Here is a 15,760-nt window from a genome sequence, read left to right on the forward strand (position 1 = left end):
ATATATATATATATGTATATATATATATATATATATATATAGCATTTCAATTATCGTGAAGAAGAATGTACTGTAGGGTGGTTAGAAGTGAAAAAAAAAACCCCTAAAATAATGGGAATATGTGTGTGAATGTGTAGGGTAGGAAAAAAAATAATGGAATACCAAATATTAAGCAGTAAAGAATAAAAATTGGTAAAGATAGCAGAAAGATAAAAATTAGGAAATAAATTTGAACAAAATATTAAATAAAATGATTGACTGAATATGATAACGAAAGTGATTAGGGATTCAATGGAGAGATGAATGTATCAACCCAGTAATAATTAAAACTAATGGTGAATTTATTCCAACTATCAGGGAAACTGTTGTTTGTTGGTTGAAAATTCTTATGATGGGAACCAAGTATATATATATATATATATATATATATATATATATATAGATATATATAAGACACACACACACACACACATACATACACACGTGCGTGCACAGACACACACATACATACAGGTGGCTTGTGTATTCCTGCTAAAACTTCAGACACAACCGGGCATGAAGCAAAATGGAAAGTAGGAGGAAAAAAATTGTTAGTAATTGTTTTCTTTTTAAAAAGAGGAGATGAGATGTTGGAATTGAGGGGAGGGGCAGAAACAATATATATATATTTTTTTTCCTTTTAAAAAATGAAAGATTGTAATATGAAAGAAATATTTGTACACATTTACAGATCAACTGTTGCAGGTGCTGTCACTAAGTTACCACATTGCACAATTGGCAGGGGGAGGAGAGAACAAGACAAACTTAAGAATTCACTAGCAACAGATACCCACTTAAAAACATACCAACAACTGGAATCGTTGTGTTGGTAAGGTACTGTTGCTTTCCCTTTCTAGCGGCTCTGTCTATTATATAATAATAATAATATTAATAATAATAACAATAATGTTTTCGAGGGATCGGGAAATTTCAGTGTAAAACTGCTGCTCGTTTGAGTATTTATTCTTAGCCGTCTTGGATTCTGCTCAAAGTAGCTTGTCTTCAGAGTTTCTTCATCTTCTTCTTACGCCGCTTCTTCCTCCTCCTGCCGATACTATGTCATACAAATGCATTAACTGCATGGTACATCTGCATCAACATAACAAAGTGCACAGGCAAACATGACTGGCGGTCATTTTTTACTGGGTCCATGGTCAACCAGGACAAGGCATTGTAGTTTTCCAAAACAAATCTAGAAAAAAAAAATAACAAAATACAATAGAATTTTAAATGAGGAAAAAGATAAAAAGAATTAACAATCGAAATAGAAACTTAAAAAAAAAACTTAAAATCAAAGATTCTTTTAAAGCAGAAAATTATAATTCTCAATTTATTAAGGCAAGCAAAACGGTAGAAGGAAGCTGTAATTCTTCAGAAATGGTTGGAACTTACCTCAAAACATCACAGGTTAGATTCGAATCAAGGGGGTGAATGTTTCTACTATGTGTTGACTGAAGGGGAAGAGGATCATCTTGTTTTGATGAACAGTGTGTGTGAAGTGCAGCCTGCAACATAATTAGAAGCACATTAGCAATCAAGTATTAGGGTCTAATGGAAAACATACCAACAAAAATACTGGAGGGAACAACTAGAAATCCCTAAGTATCAAACCTGAATTTTTACAAATACATCTAAAAACTACAGAATTTTAAAATGTCGGTTCAGTGAGTTTAATCTTAATTATGTTAAAATGTAAACAGCAATCAATTTGGAATCGAAGATTACTGAAAGAATCCCCTTAAAATTTATCTTCCCATACCAGCTCAGACGTCAAGAGATTACATAAAAAATATTAATTAGTCGTTAACAAAAAAGATATTAATTAAACAAAAGTAACAATCAGACCTTCCAATTGTCTGCTTTGGCATGGTTTGTACAGCAGGATGCCTTTCTTAATGCCAACCACTTTACAGAGTTTGGCGTTAGGAAGGGCATCTATAATGAAGGCATTTGAATTTGCTTTGACCGTGTGAGAAGGACCAGAGATAACAGTGAGAGACTGACCAAGAGAATAACTGACCTTGAGTATATTTGGACACATGTTTTCAGCCTCAGGACATGCTGACCAGAACCACTTTGGTAGTGGTCCTGTGCTAGCTGTGGACACATAATAGCCCATTGCCAGAGGTTGTTGCAGCAATGTACCACCTTCCTCTTGAAGATCATTAGATGTGTTAACAGCTCCCTGAAACAGAACACAAGAAAACAAAACAGGTCAACATCGAGTAGAAGACAAGACCAAGCTTGATTCTAGCAAGACCATTTAATGATTCTAAACCCACACATGGTACCATCACCATTTATACCACTTCACACCCACACATTTTCAGTTTTAAAATTTACTAACAACATGTCAGGACTTCCACTCAACTATCTTTAAAAAGCTTTCACTCATCTATGACAGAGCTTCCACTCAACTATGACAGAACTACCACTCAACTGTGACAGAGCTTTCACTCAACTACTTCAAAAATTCCATTCCATCTTCTAAACTTAATGCATAACACTTTGGAAGTAAAAAAAATTGCAGAGAAACAAGAAAAGGAAAAACTGAGCAATCTTATGTTAAAAGGTTTACTCAGGTGGGGACTGTTGAATAAAGAAATCAAAAAGTCTAGTGATAACATGTTTACATCTAAGAGAGTTCCTGACAACACAGACACAGAGGGTAATAAGGAAGAGCAAATACTTACTGCTGATGGGACTCCCATCTTTGAAGGTGACTGACAGCCCTCATCTCCATGAATAAGAGAACCAGAAGCAGAGTTTTTATCATCGTTCATGGGGTTGATGAAGATGGAGAGAAGATCGTCCATTTCACATCCAATATCATCTCCAATGCCATCTTCTATAGCTGAGGGGAAGAGGGCATCTGTATTAAGGTCCCCTAGGTGGTAGGTAGGATCCATCGAATGCTCTCCACGATGGAGTGAGTGGTTACTGGCCTGCAAGGAGACGAAAACAACACAAAATCATTTCATTTCCAAACTTGTGCAACCAAGATAAAAATAATCAAAATACTAAAATCTTGTTATGATTAATAAAAAACTAGCCATCTGCTAGACAAGTAGAATTCCAAAATGTCGTCATTTAGGTAGAAATATTAAATTACTTTTAGTCTCAAAGCAGACACTTAATGCCTTAGCATTCAGATTATTCTGTTAAATTCTTTGAATTAATCAAGCATTATCTCTTGGCTTCATGATTTAGATGATGTGACTGTTTATATTTAGAATGGCATTGTAGTGAAGGTCCAAGAGGCTGGATCTGGCCGGTTTGATCAGAATATTTGGTAGGATATTTGGATCAAATCAGGCCAGTTTTTAACCCTTTAGTGTTTAAGCCAGCTATATCTGGCCCAAATATTCTACCTGTTTTAAGTTGAAACCAGCCAGATCTGGTCTCTCACACCTATCCTACAATGTCATTCTAAAAGTAAATAATCACACCATTCGAAATCTTGAAGCTACAAGATAATACAAGATTAATCCAAAACAATGCAATTGGAGCCTGGTGTAGCCATCTGGTTCACCAGTCCTCAGTCAAATTGTCCAACCCATGCTAGCATGGAAAGCGGACGTTAAACGATGATAATGATGATGATGATGAACATTTGATAAAGTATCTGAATACTAAAGGGTTAAATTGACTGTAGTACTTATAAGGCAAGGAACAACAATAATGTTAATGCAATTCTTTAAAAAAAAAAAGGGGGTGTAAGGGTTTTTTTACCTGTGCTGTGGCTGAGGTAGGAAATACCAGGATATGTGTACAAGATGCATCACGTGGAGTTTGTAAGGGACAATTGCTACTCATCTTTTCTTCAACTTTTACTGAATCAAAAATAATTCTAAAGGAAGACTGGGGCTCCATGGAAACGAGACACGCACTGAGGATGCAAGGTGTCTCACTGCTAGACATTATGGAACACTGGGTGCACATATCTCTCATTTGCTGGCTGGCTTTCATCAAGTTTTTCTTACCCAATAATTCAGCCCAGCCTGTTGGAAATAGAAAAAAATTAAACCATCATCAAACAAATGTTAATAATTAAGTCTTCTAACCCAAAACACAAAAACAAAATTGTTTTGAGGAAGGATGGGTGGGGGGGATAATAAAATAAATTCATTCTCTAGTATTTTACTGGTGCTCTATCTTATTAAACCAGGCAGGATGAAAGTCAACCATGGCATGATTAAAATCATAAAGTGAGAAGGATATAATTAAATTTCACATAGCATTTTGTTTGTCATTCTGCCTCTTGTACTGCTCTAACACCCTCATAACAATAATTATTATAACAGCATACGTCACATCAAGAATTACAAGTCGACAATAATGTAGATTAGTATTAGAAATGTAAAATTAAACGTAATATATCAAATTATTACTATAATAGGAAGACTGGGTACCTCAAAAATATAGTACCATAATATTAGAAGAGTAGAGCTGGGTACCTCAATACTCTAGCATACAGTTATATAGCTAAGTACCTCAAGGTTACAATATATTGTTGTATAACTGAGTATATCAATACTATAGTAAATAGTTGTATGGCTGTTGTACCTCGATTCTCTAGTATAAAGTAGTACAGTTAGGTACCTCTAGTATAACAGGGTAAAGGGTAAAGACCCCCTTCAGTCATGAATGACCCTGGGACTGCACCTAGATAGTTACCCTCCGAGGCACAAGACCAGACAAGTTTGTTTATGGAAGACCAGCAGTCATCCATGCACACCAGCCTACCCTCTCCACACCACCGATGTTATCCAAGGCAAAGGTAAAGGGGCCAATACAGCTTGGCACCAGTGACACCACAACTCATGTCTACAACTGAGAAAACAAGAGCTCAGTGAAATAAAGTGTCTTGCTCAAGAACACAACACACACCCTAGTCTGGGAATCAAATTCATGGTCTCATGATTGTAAGCCCAATGCTCTAACTACTGAGCCATGAGCCTTCACATGACAGGGTACTAGGTATAAATAAAATCTCTACAACAGTACCAAGCTAAATGCATGTATAGAGAGAAAACACATTAAACAGCAACAGGTCTGCAGATTATCCCCTTACCTTTCAATTCCCCATGGCCAAGTCGACCAAATCGTCCAATAACAAGACGACATGGTAGAGTTGTCATAGACACAATTCCAACAATGAAAGTCCATAATTTTTGTAAACCGGCCTTCCTTGCTGAAGCCTTTTTCCGTCGATTACTGAAATTAGAAAAGTGATAATACATTCAGGTAAAAATAATTCATTTTTAAAAAAAGAAATCCATAGATATTTGACAAAGAATATTTTAGAAAGCACAGAGGCGAGTAAAATGTTGTCCGAGTTCACTAAAAAAACTTACCGGTTGGGTATTTCGATATTTATTATACAAGTCTCTTGCATTTCTCCTCGTTCGTCAGTGCAAGCGGCCAGTAGCCAACGTTGATCTTCACTCAAGCAGTAGCCACAAAACACAATCGTACTTTTTTCAAGTTTTTCGCCACAAGATTCAGCAAGTGTTGATTGCTTGTCCTTCACCGGTGCCAGAATGAAAGGTGGGCAATAGAGTCTCATCTGTCCAGCTTTTTCCACCTACAGATATCAAAGTTAAAAGAATTATCACAATGCTTTTAAAACAACACTCATGTTAAACATTACAATAAAATATAACGAACCCCTGAAATGTCTATTTTATCAAATATCATTTAGTTACAGTTCTATATTTAAGGGATAAGGAATTATGTACCTTATTTAGTTACATTTGATGGATATTTGTCCACCCAGGTTCGAAATTTCCCCAAGACACCTGATGAAGGCTGGAGGGTATATCAGCCGAAATGTTGTGTTAACAACAAACTAGACGAGGACAAATATCCGTCAAATGTAAAATAATGTAAATCATTTAGTCACAATCAACAGAATTAGACCTCGATGTCAATGTTCAGACATTGCACCAAAAACTTTCACAAGATTCCATCACTATCTAACTTGATTAATCAATAAACACACAAACAGACGAGAACAAAGTTATGATCCTACACATGATAATCCCTGAATTAACACACATCGTGATTAAGATTGTCTAACAAATACATTAAAATGCTAAATAGGACAACAATATTAAAAAAAGTGAAAGTTAACTCCTAACATAATCAGCTTCCTTAAAAATGCTGCCAACTTACCTCTTTCTGTTTAAGGAAAAGTTCGGCATCAGCAGCAGGCCCAAAGCCAGTTAACGATCGTCCTAAGACATTATGGGCCAAATTCCAGCGGCAAGTAGTAAAAACTGAGAATGCCAAAGATTTGAGCATCTGATATTGTGAGCCACATTCTTTTTGATCTATCACAGCCTCAGAGGGAATAATCTGAAAACAACAAATAAATCTCAATATCAAAAAACACTGACATTATTTTCTTCTTAAATGAATTTCTTTAGCATGGAATAATAAAACCACTTCCTACTGAAGTTATTAACAGATTATGTAATTCAAAATGCATTTTCTTAATAAAAACCTGGGTTCAGAGATTATAATATATCTAAACATAACACAAATAATATAAGTAGGAAATGAAATGAAATTAATCAACATATACTCACTTGTAGACTAACATGGCTTTGCATATGTTCTGGCAAGTTTCTCACAATTTCTTGGTAGCAGTGCAGTAACCCAATCGTTCCAAGCCTATTAAGGTGGTCCCACTCCTGACAATAGGTGAAAGGGTCCACAATATAAATAACTAGAGCCGGGCACTCTGTGGAACTATCCTCAGATTCTTGTTGCTGTTCATGGATGCCGCCGTCCCGTTGCTGCTGGGAACTGTTGCTGTCAGCACCACCATCTACATAAACACAAATAATAAATGAATAAAAAGAGTTTACACAGGATGTTAGAGATTTTCAACATGAGGTAGTATGTAGATATATTTGTAAGCTGGAGGGGATTCTAAGGGGCAACACGTACCTCCAGTTTTATAGCTAAGGGAGAGAAAAAGAAATGTCCCCTTCACTAAGATGCTATTATACAGCAGGTATCATTCCTTGATTTAATTCTTATCCCAACAACTGGATGAAAGTTATCTAAGATGCATTTTTTGTCCCACTCCAACTCCAAAACATGATTTCACAGATCTGAACTCACAACCTATGAACATATAATTGCCTGACTGGCCCCTTGTGCCGGTGGCATGTAAAAGCACCCACTACACTCCCGGAGTGGTTGGCTTTAGGAAGAGCATCCAGCTGTAGAAACTCTGCCAGATCAGATTGGAGCCTGATGCAGCCATCTGGTTCGCCAGTCTTCAGTCAAATCGTCCAACCTATGCCAGCATGGAAAGCGAACATTAAACGATGATGTATATATATATAAATAAATGCAGACATGTCAGTAATTTATTTCTTATTTTAAAATATAATAAAATGAATTATCTATACATGTTTATTAAGCATCAAAACAATTGCCATTAAATAAAAATTTCCAATGTACTATGATGAATTTTATCGCAGTACATTTCTCGTTATTTATAATATTATACACTCCTCAATGTATTTCTTTTGACTCATACTACACATTCAAGAGCTCTCCTTATGAGTACCACCAGATTAGTCGGATTCATAGAGTGTGACTTAAATTTATACTAATATATTGCAGATATCACAAATAAGACGTCGTATAGTGGAGCCGCCACCACTATTACCAACACTGTACATACCTTTGTTCATATCATCAGGATTACTACTTCCAATGTGGCCTGTAACAGTAGTAGTAGTAGTGTTGTTATTACTACTACTACTACTGTTAGTGTTACAACTGTTAGTCGTTGCTGATGTTGTTGTTGATTGTTGTTGTTGTTGTTGCTGTTGCTGTTGTTGTTGTTGTTGCTGTTGCTGTTGCTGGGACTGACTGGACAGTGGTTGGTTCGGTGCTGTAGACGACGTTACGTTGCTCGTCGAACTACCAGACGTTTGATGTTCCGGAGTGGCTGGAGCTTGAGACATGTCGGATGATCGTGGAGTGCTGTGGTTGCTTTTGCTGCAACTCACCTCAAATAATGACTTGTCTAGCGTTTGTTGGGCAAGATGAGGGCCTGAAAGAGCAGCAGCAGCAGCAATGATAATAACAATAACGATAATGATAATAATAATAATAATAATAATAATAATAATAATAAACAGAGTAATAGGAGCAGAAGATTTGATTTAGTTTAGTAGATAAAGAGAATAGAAAGTGTCAGATAATTGACTTTACAGTCCCAAATGATGAAAAAAATTAATACAAGAGGTATAGAAAAAGTAGCAAAGTACCAAAATGTTGCAGTTTGTGGGGTTAAATTGAAGCTAATGCTTCCATCACATAAACAATGCTGATGCAAAAGAAAAGAAAGAAAAAAAAAAAGAGAAACAAACTTACCCAACTGGTGTTTACACACCCTAGCATACAGTCTTAATTTAGCAGCAACTGGAGATTCACCTGAAACACAATAAAAGGAAAAAAAGATGTTAACGAATGAAAGAGACAAAAAAAAAAGACTGTTGTGACAGTCATGGCTTTTCCAGTGATAACATTATATATCTAAAAAGTCATAAGCAATTTATGTATTTAAATCTATATTTCCGATGCACATATAACATGACAGCCACTAGAATCGGTAGAGTAGTACATAAAGATGGCGTGTAAGGATAGATACTAGAATTGGTGGAATTGGGAGGTGAGAGATAAGGCTTGTCACATGGATGTGTAAATTCAAGTCTGTTGAAAATGAATGAGATTTGGAATGGTTTTGCAAAGAACTGAAACCACTTACCAATATAATTAAACCAGTCTTCTATAGGTTCATCAGCATATTTTTGGGCAGCAGAATGGCCTACCTTCAGAATGCCATCCCGAAGTACTTTGGTTATAGGACTATGTCGGCCCAGCCGACACAGCTCGTATATTGTACTTAATTCTTTGAAAAAAAACCTTGCATTCTTCACAATGTATTCATTATCTGGACAAACCACTACATAAGCGATATCACGAGGCTTCCCATATGGTTCAAGAAGAAGCTTGTCCTGAAATAAAGAAGGAATTGCATTTAGGTGTGTAACAAAAAAACAAAAAACAAAGAGAATGACATGAAAATGATCCAATAAGTTAATATGCCTGTATGTTAGTTAATACACCCACCACAGCCTGGACATGCTAATTGTTTTACTTACCCAATAAGGGAGAGCATATGGTGATACAGACAACCAGTCTTTATCATAGCCAACAAGAAATGAAGGAATTGGTTGGGGCTCAGAATTCTCTTCTGTTCCTGAAATAAGATGACAATCAAAGTGTTAAATCAATATCTGCAGACATACCTCAGTTCGAATAACAATATAAATATATATAATCAATATTTGTAATCAATAAAGAATGCTAGCATGCAGGAATAGAACTGTTTACAGCTCTCGCTCTCTGGTGGGAACGGGGGGACAGTGAATTGGCAGAATCATCAGAGCACTGAACAAAATACCTTACAGTATTTGTTCTGGCTCCTCCCTTTCTGAGAGTGAAACCTCTGCATGTGATAATGCAAACAATATCAATCTGTTGGTCACCCTACTTTGTAAAGGTTTTGTCATCAATATTAGGGGCACTGTCAAGGGCTTTTCTTTTTCTTTTTTTTCTTTTTTGCCTTCCCCCCTACACTCCTATATCAATTATTCTTGGGATTATAATGAGGAGTTAGTTTTAGTAGAATCAATTGATTTAACAGCTGGATGGATGACCTCTCTTCAATTAACCATTCAAGTATGAGAAAGCAATGGAATGTAGTTTTTGTCAACAAAGACAATCTGGAGCATACAGAGTTATATACCTTTGTTGCTCACCATTCCATAACACAACTTAAGCCCTATTAAGGTTTATATTACACTAACTCTTCCTGTTATTACTGTAACACTTTTAGCCCTGCAGTCATTAATCTTCGTATTCCTTGATAATAATTACAATAATCAAAACAATGAGAATAATTTTAATGATATAAAACATAAATACAGTTGTGTCTTTGCGTCTTATTATTTAATCAGATGAATGCAGCAAGCTCTGAAGAAGTTATCGTATGCTGTGCAAAATGCTTAAGCGGCATTTTGTCTGTCTTTACATCCAGAGTTCAAATTCTGCTATGGTCAACTTTACCTTTCGTACTTTCGGGATCAGTTAAATTAATTACCAGTCAAGTATTGGGGAGTTTAATGGGATTGATGTCAGCAGCTATAGAAGGTAAACAATAAGTAAGAAAAGAATTCCAGGGATGTACAATTTAGGGATGCATTAGAGATGACGAGAAAGAAAGACAGGTAGATAAATGAACCTGTGGGAAGAAATGGTACTTAGCTTGATAGTTCTGAAGAGCAGAAGTTGTAGTAGCAGGAGAGAGAGAGAGAGAGAGAGAGAAAGAGAGAGTGAGTGTGTGTGTGTGTGTGTGTGTGTGAACCAGTGGTTGAAGAAATAAGAGAATAAAAGTATTGTTATGGAAAACAAGTGTGAAGGCGAGATGTGTTGGGCTTACCTCTGCCTGCCAGCTGATGGAAATCTTTCCAACTAAGAGGACCAGACAACTTATAAGTGTGCTCCCATAACCGCATGGTGCGTTTCTTCTGTATGGCATCTGACAATAAAGGCTGTAAGGATTTCAGCAGGCGTAGGACATCCTGCGAGTTCAGAGGTATTCTGTTGGCACCTATTAAAACCAAACAATTGGAGAATTGAGAATTTGTTGAAACTGACTGTAATTTTCAGATACAAGCAGTAAAATAAAGTAGCAAACTAACTGTGCTTTGATGATAGTCATTTTAGTACAAAAGATCTCTCTCTTACACACACACACACACAATAATGTGGATTATTGGAAATAGTTCACCTGACTTCATTAGTGACATAATTAAAGTGAAACTATCACAAGGAGTCAAAACCAAGTTGCAGGAACAATTTGGCAGGAATTTATCTTCTACTTCACAGCAATAGTCACTTTAACAAAACATGATGACTAGAAATTCTGAAGCTATCTCACAATGTTTCATGATATAAACCTCATATGAAGATATGCTGCAGGAGACTATGGCAATTATACAAAGTAACACAAAGATTGTATGTGAGCAGTGTTCATACAATAGATACTATCTTATACCAAACTGTTATGTAATCTGGAAAAGATAAATCTTCTTGGAGCAGGCTGAACAGTGCTGAAATGAAAAATGGGTTTGTTTTTTTTAATTTATAAGAAGTGGCAAACCTACCTTGCAAGTAAGGCCATCTATGTAAACAGGAGGATTTTATCTGTGGATCGTCTAGTTTTGAAGGTGAACAATTATCAGCAGCTAGACAGCCCTGCTGGAGAGCTGTGAAAGCAGCTTCATTGCTATCTGCAAGAGAAATAAAAAGTGAAAGTCTTAATGTGGGAATTTGCTGTTTTGTGTACACAAAGTTTATGAAAAAATATCATAGAACTATATTACTAGAAGTAAACAATATTATTGACAGACACCTAAACAGCACAACAAAACAATTATTTCCTGGTGAGAACAGTTGATATGAATAAACTCAACCAGCATTTGTAGCCACTGAGAAAAGATGGCCATTGGTACAGTGTATCATGCATACAAGTGTGGTGCTTATAGATGCGTGTTCAGTAGACTATATGGTCATGTTTGGCACTGGCTTCACACACACACACACACACACACACAGACAAGATGGTGGAGGGGAAACGGGGATATTTCTCTCTTTTAAATTGGAAAAGATAATCTGAACTGTGCAATGATTGTGAATCCTCTGTAGCTAAAGGAGAGAGTGACACAATGATAGACTACTTAAGCTACAAAACTGCGTTGATGATGATGATAATGTGCTTAATTTATTTTATAGTAACTACTGGAAATGGTTGGGAATGAAACTTCTCCCAATAGACTGGGCCAAAATTACTGGGGCTTCAAGTTACGCTTGTTGACATCTTGATGTAGATAAACAAGTGTAGAGTAACTGGACCAGAAAATGTGGGATCTTTCACATTAAGGACAAAGCCTGATTTGATTTCATTTGTGTTTATGTAAGATGCAAAGACAACTGAATCTCCCGGTCAATGGTGCTTGTGTTCATTATCCCATTAGCATTCAGATTGCTCTGTCAAATGTAATACTTACTTATTCAAATTGTTTTGAATTAATCATGCTTTAAGATTTCAAGGATGTGACTGTTTATTTTCACAATGACATTGTAAGATAGGCGTGGTCCAGTTTTAACATAAAACAGGTAAAATATTTAGGCCAGTTTAAAATTAAAGGGTCAAGGAAGCTAGCAAGTGGTAAGGTAACCTTGGCACAAAGAGGTTAGGTACTACTGAGAAAACAGTCCCCCAGCTTCAGAGAATGAATTGTTGATGTCAGTGTAAAAGAGAACCAGAGATCGCTGACTGTTGAGTTAATTCTTACTTGACAGGATTAATTAGGATGAAGAGAAAGAGTAATTATGTCAATATTAGCAGCTACAACTGACAGAAAACTTTCTAATCCAGGTTGCTCTTACTGGGCAGAGACAGAAGGTATTCAGACTGCCATACCAGTCTTTTTTTGACATCAGGAGATTTTGGCATCAGGAGTAATAAATGTTTCACTAGTGTGAAAATGTTCAAGGATGAAAAGATCACTGCTGGGCGATACAGGGAAAATGGGACTGGTTCAATTGGAGGGTCAGCAATGAAAGAAAGGTATTCAAAGTGGTCATTTATAGTGGTCAATTATCTACATTAACAAAGGAATGTTTACTGAATGCAGCAATGAGCATCTAATTTTAGTGAAGCTGTAGAATCAGAACGAGGGATGGACTGTGTCAACAAATACTAAGTATGAAAAGGTCACAAAACATGGATAAATTTTGGGGCTACAAGAAGGGAAGACTAACATCCTCTTTCTGCCTCTCTCTCTCTCTCTCTCAAGTAAAGGGTACTGTTCAAAATGGTGGAGTAAATATTCATATTTAATCCCAGACATTTTTTTTATTATAAAGGCAAGGGGGGATCACAATTCTATCATTAACATGGATAAGAATTCTATTAAAGCCTTCCAATCTGTCAATTTCAGGCCATTATAATAAACCACCAACTTAACAAGTTCCAGTAATACAATTGATATTAATGTTTAAGACTAAAAAAACTTCCCAGAAGATAGGGTATCAGTGTTTTGCTGGTGAACATATCCCCTTTATGATCTGTTCCATATTCCCAACAGCAAGGGCGGCGTTATTTATCCCAAATACATTAAAATACCAGCAATAGATGTAGACAAGACTGGATTGTCCAAGAGACTTCATTATCAACACTACCGGCTCACTTCATTGTTTTGGAAGCTATCACTCTCATAAGCTCAATTTGGTGATGACCAAGTCGATTATTGAAGTTACTTGCCTACCAATCAACAATTAAACATTATTTGTGTGTGATGATGGAATGTGGCCTAGTGGTGAGACTGTTGCACTCACAGCCACAAGATCATGGTTTCGATTCTCGGTTCAGGTGGTGCATTGTGTTCTTGAGCATGACACTGCATTTCACAATGCTCTGGGGTTCACTCAGCTGTAAATGGGTGGACCCCATGATAGACTGGTGTCACATTCAGTGGGGAATGTTTTGCACTTGGTCCCCTCTGAGCTCTAGGGCTAAAAGCTGTACTTTTACTTTGCATAGTAAATCTGTGTGTGAAAGGAAACATTGTACCACAACCTGTGACTGGTTGCAAATATTTCACTTGAAAAAAAACACTGCTTGGAATAATGGGTCTGAGAAAGTAACAATGCAGAAGAGTAAGAGGAGGAGGAGGAGGAGGAGAAGGAGGAGGAGGAGGAGGAGGAGGAGGAGGAGGAGGAGGAGGAGGAGGAGGAAGAAGAAGACTGAGAAAACCAAGAACAAACATGCAACAAAATAAAATAGAAAGGTTGTAGAAAGAAGTACATGAGGAGGAGAAGTAGAAAGAATAATGAAGTAGAGAGGGGGAGAGCAAGTAGTGGTGGGGACAAAAGAGAGTAAGGCAGAGCTGACAATATAATATAGCGAGTTATTCAGTACAACAGATTAAAGTCAATCTTAGAAGAGAGAAACCAATAGCACCCATTACAGCTCTAGGATGTTATAGAAATAAATATTTAAAAATCAATCTGATTGCTAACAAAGAAACTTGATAAGGAGATCAAAATGCTAGCAAGATATCTAATATGCAAACATACATACACACACACAATACATTCTTGTTTAATGAACAATAAAATATTTGTTAGCACTGTGTGCCTATTTAGAGTAATGTTAAAGGAAGCAGTTAGCGAGGGTGACATTTTGTACCGGTTTAACCAGAATGATAACTAAGACAGCCAGCCTAAGATATTTATTCAGCTGTGAGATGGCCAACTTAAGCATTTTTTTTTCTCCCCCACTTTTTAATTTTGTCTGTCATTCTTTTGAACACTCACATGAAAGTATTTCTCTAAAGAAGGATCAGCAATATGCAAATTAGTTACCAATGTTTGACTAAACTTGGATACAGAAATAAATAACAGAGTAACAATATAATACACACACACACACATACATATATATATATATATATATATATATATATATATATATACATATGTATATACTGTGCCACCTGTGAAAGAGGTTGCTTGAAATATCATCTCAACTGATTCATCACAAAACAATGCGTGAATCAAACACTTCGAATTAATGGTAGTTTCTTCGTTCTGCAAATTCTTGCTCAACAACCAGCACCAATGGTTTGTTTATAGTGATCAAACATTTGTGCTGCACATAAGCTCACCCGTCCCTCCATCACATCAACATCCCCTATACATGTGCACGGTGTGCTTATACATCACATGCCAAACCAATTGCAGAGCAACACATGATGAAGCTTTTTGCTCAAGAACACAACACACCTCCTATGATCTTGCAATTGTGGGTGTAACACCCTAACTACTAGGCCTTATGCCCTCATAAACAACACTTCAATACACCCATTCCTTTTCCAGCAGTTTACGTACCCCACAACACACACAACTTTGAGAAATAAATTCTATAAATTATCTCCCCTTTTCTGTGGAAGTATCTAACTGCTTCTAGGTTTATGTTTTAATTCAGCTGGGAGGCTTATTTCAATTAAATCCATGCCTTTAGCCTATTTGAGTACTTCCCTTATCTCATATTTTTAATTATGCAAAATATAGAGCAATAGTTCTCAACATTTTTGCACTAGCGACCCCTTACCCAAAAACTTGAAACCCACGCAACCCCCTACTATCAGCAGATTGATTTACATTTTAATTAATTATTATTATCCCAAGTCGCTTCTAGCAAGGCTACACGCCCCCCACCCCTGCCACACAGCTTCATGACATCACCACCCTCAGGGGGTCGGGAACCACCAGTTGGGAACCCCTGACATAGCAGCTTAAAATTATTCCTCCATCTTTCTATAAATGTAAAAAAAATTATGTCAACAAATCAACAGACTTAGGCTTGCTTGTTTCCAGCCTCCCCTGCAAAATAGACACAGACACAAGGTGCCATGCAGTGGGACTGAACCCGGAACCAAGTGGTTGGGAAGCAAGCTTAAGAGAAACATAAATAGTTTTTAAATAACTTTAAAACAAAACAAAAAAAGAATAAAACAATTATAATGAATAAATGAGATCTACCAATAACAAAACCTAC

At 36.5% G+C, this 15,760-nt stretch overlaps 1 protein-coding gene across 1 annotated transcript in view; it reads right to left on the reverse strand.

Moving 5' to 3' along the window:
• Window positions 1-600: 600 nt before the first annotated feature.
• Window positions 601-15,760, reverse strand: part of LOC106869075 (mediator of RNA polymerase II transcription subunit 13-like) — a 146,475-nt gene continuing 131,315 nt past the window's right edge. Inside the window, exons 17-31 of the mRNA XM_014914598.3 lie at window positions 11,301-11,426; window positions 10,574-10,744; window positions 9,234-9,331; window positions 8,837-9,086; window positions 8,443-8,502; window positions 7,745-8,119; window positions 6,633-6,874; window positions 6,217-6,399; window positions 5,397-5,626; window positions 5,114-5,256; window positions 3,772-4,040; window positions 2,733-2,984; window positions 2,060-2,224; window positions 1,432-1,544; window positions 601-1,231 (exon numbers count right to left, since the gene is read on the reverse strand). Of these exons, the coding sequence (XP_014770084.2) occupies window positions 1,099-1,231; window positions 1,432-1,544; window positions 2,060-2,224; window positions 2,733-2,984; window positions 3,772-4,040; window positions 5,114-5,256; window positions 5,397-5,626; window positions 6,217-6,399; window positions 6,633-6,874; window positions 7,745-8,119; window positions 8,443-8,502; window positions 8,837-9,086; window positions 9,234-9,331; window positions 10,574-10,744; window positions 11,301-11,426 (2,810 nt within the window). The 3' untranslated portion in view covers window positions 601-1,098. The remainder of the gene's footprint in view (window positions 1,232-1,431; window positions 1,545-2,059; window positions 2,225-2,732; window positions 2,985-3,771; window positions 4,041-5,113; window positions 5,257-5,396; window positions 5,627-6,216; window positions 6,400-6,632; window positions 6,875-7,744; window positions 8,120-8,442; window positions 8,503-8,836; window positions 9,087-9,233; window positions 9,332-10,573; window positions 10,745-11,300; window positions 11,427-15,760) is intronic.

Source organism: Octopus bimaculoides, chromosome 24, assembly GCF_046866305.1.
Source record: "Octopus bimaculoides isolate indiv1 chromosome 24, ASM4686630v1, whole genome shotgun sequence".
NCBI classification, from domain to species: Eukaryota; Metazoa; Mollusca; class Cephalopoda; order Octopoda; family Octopodidae; genus Octopus; species Octopus bimaculoides.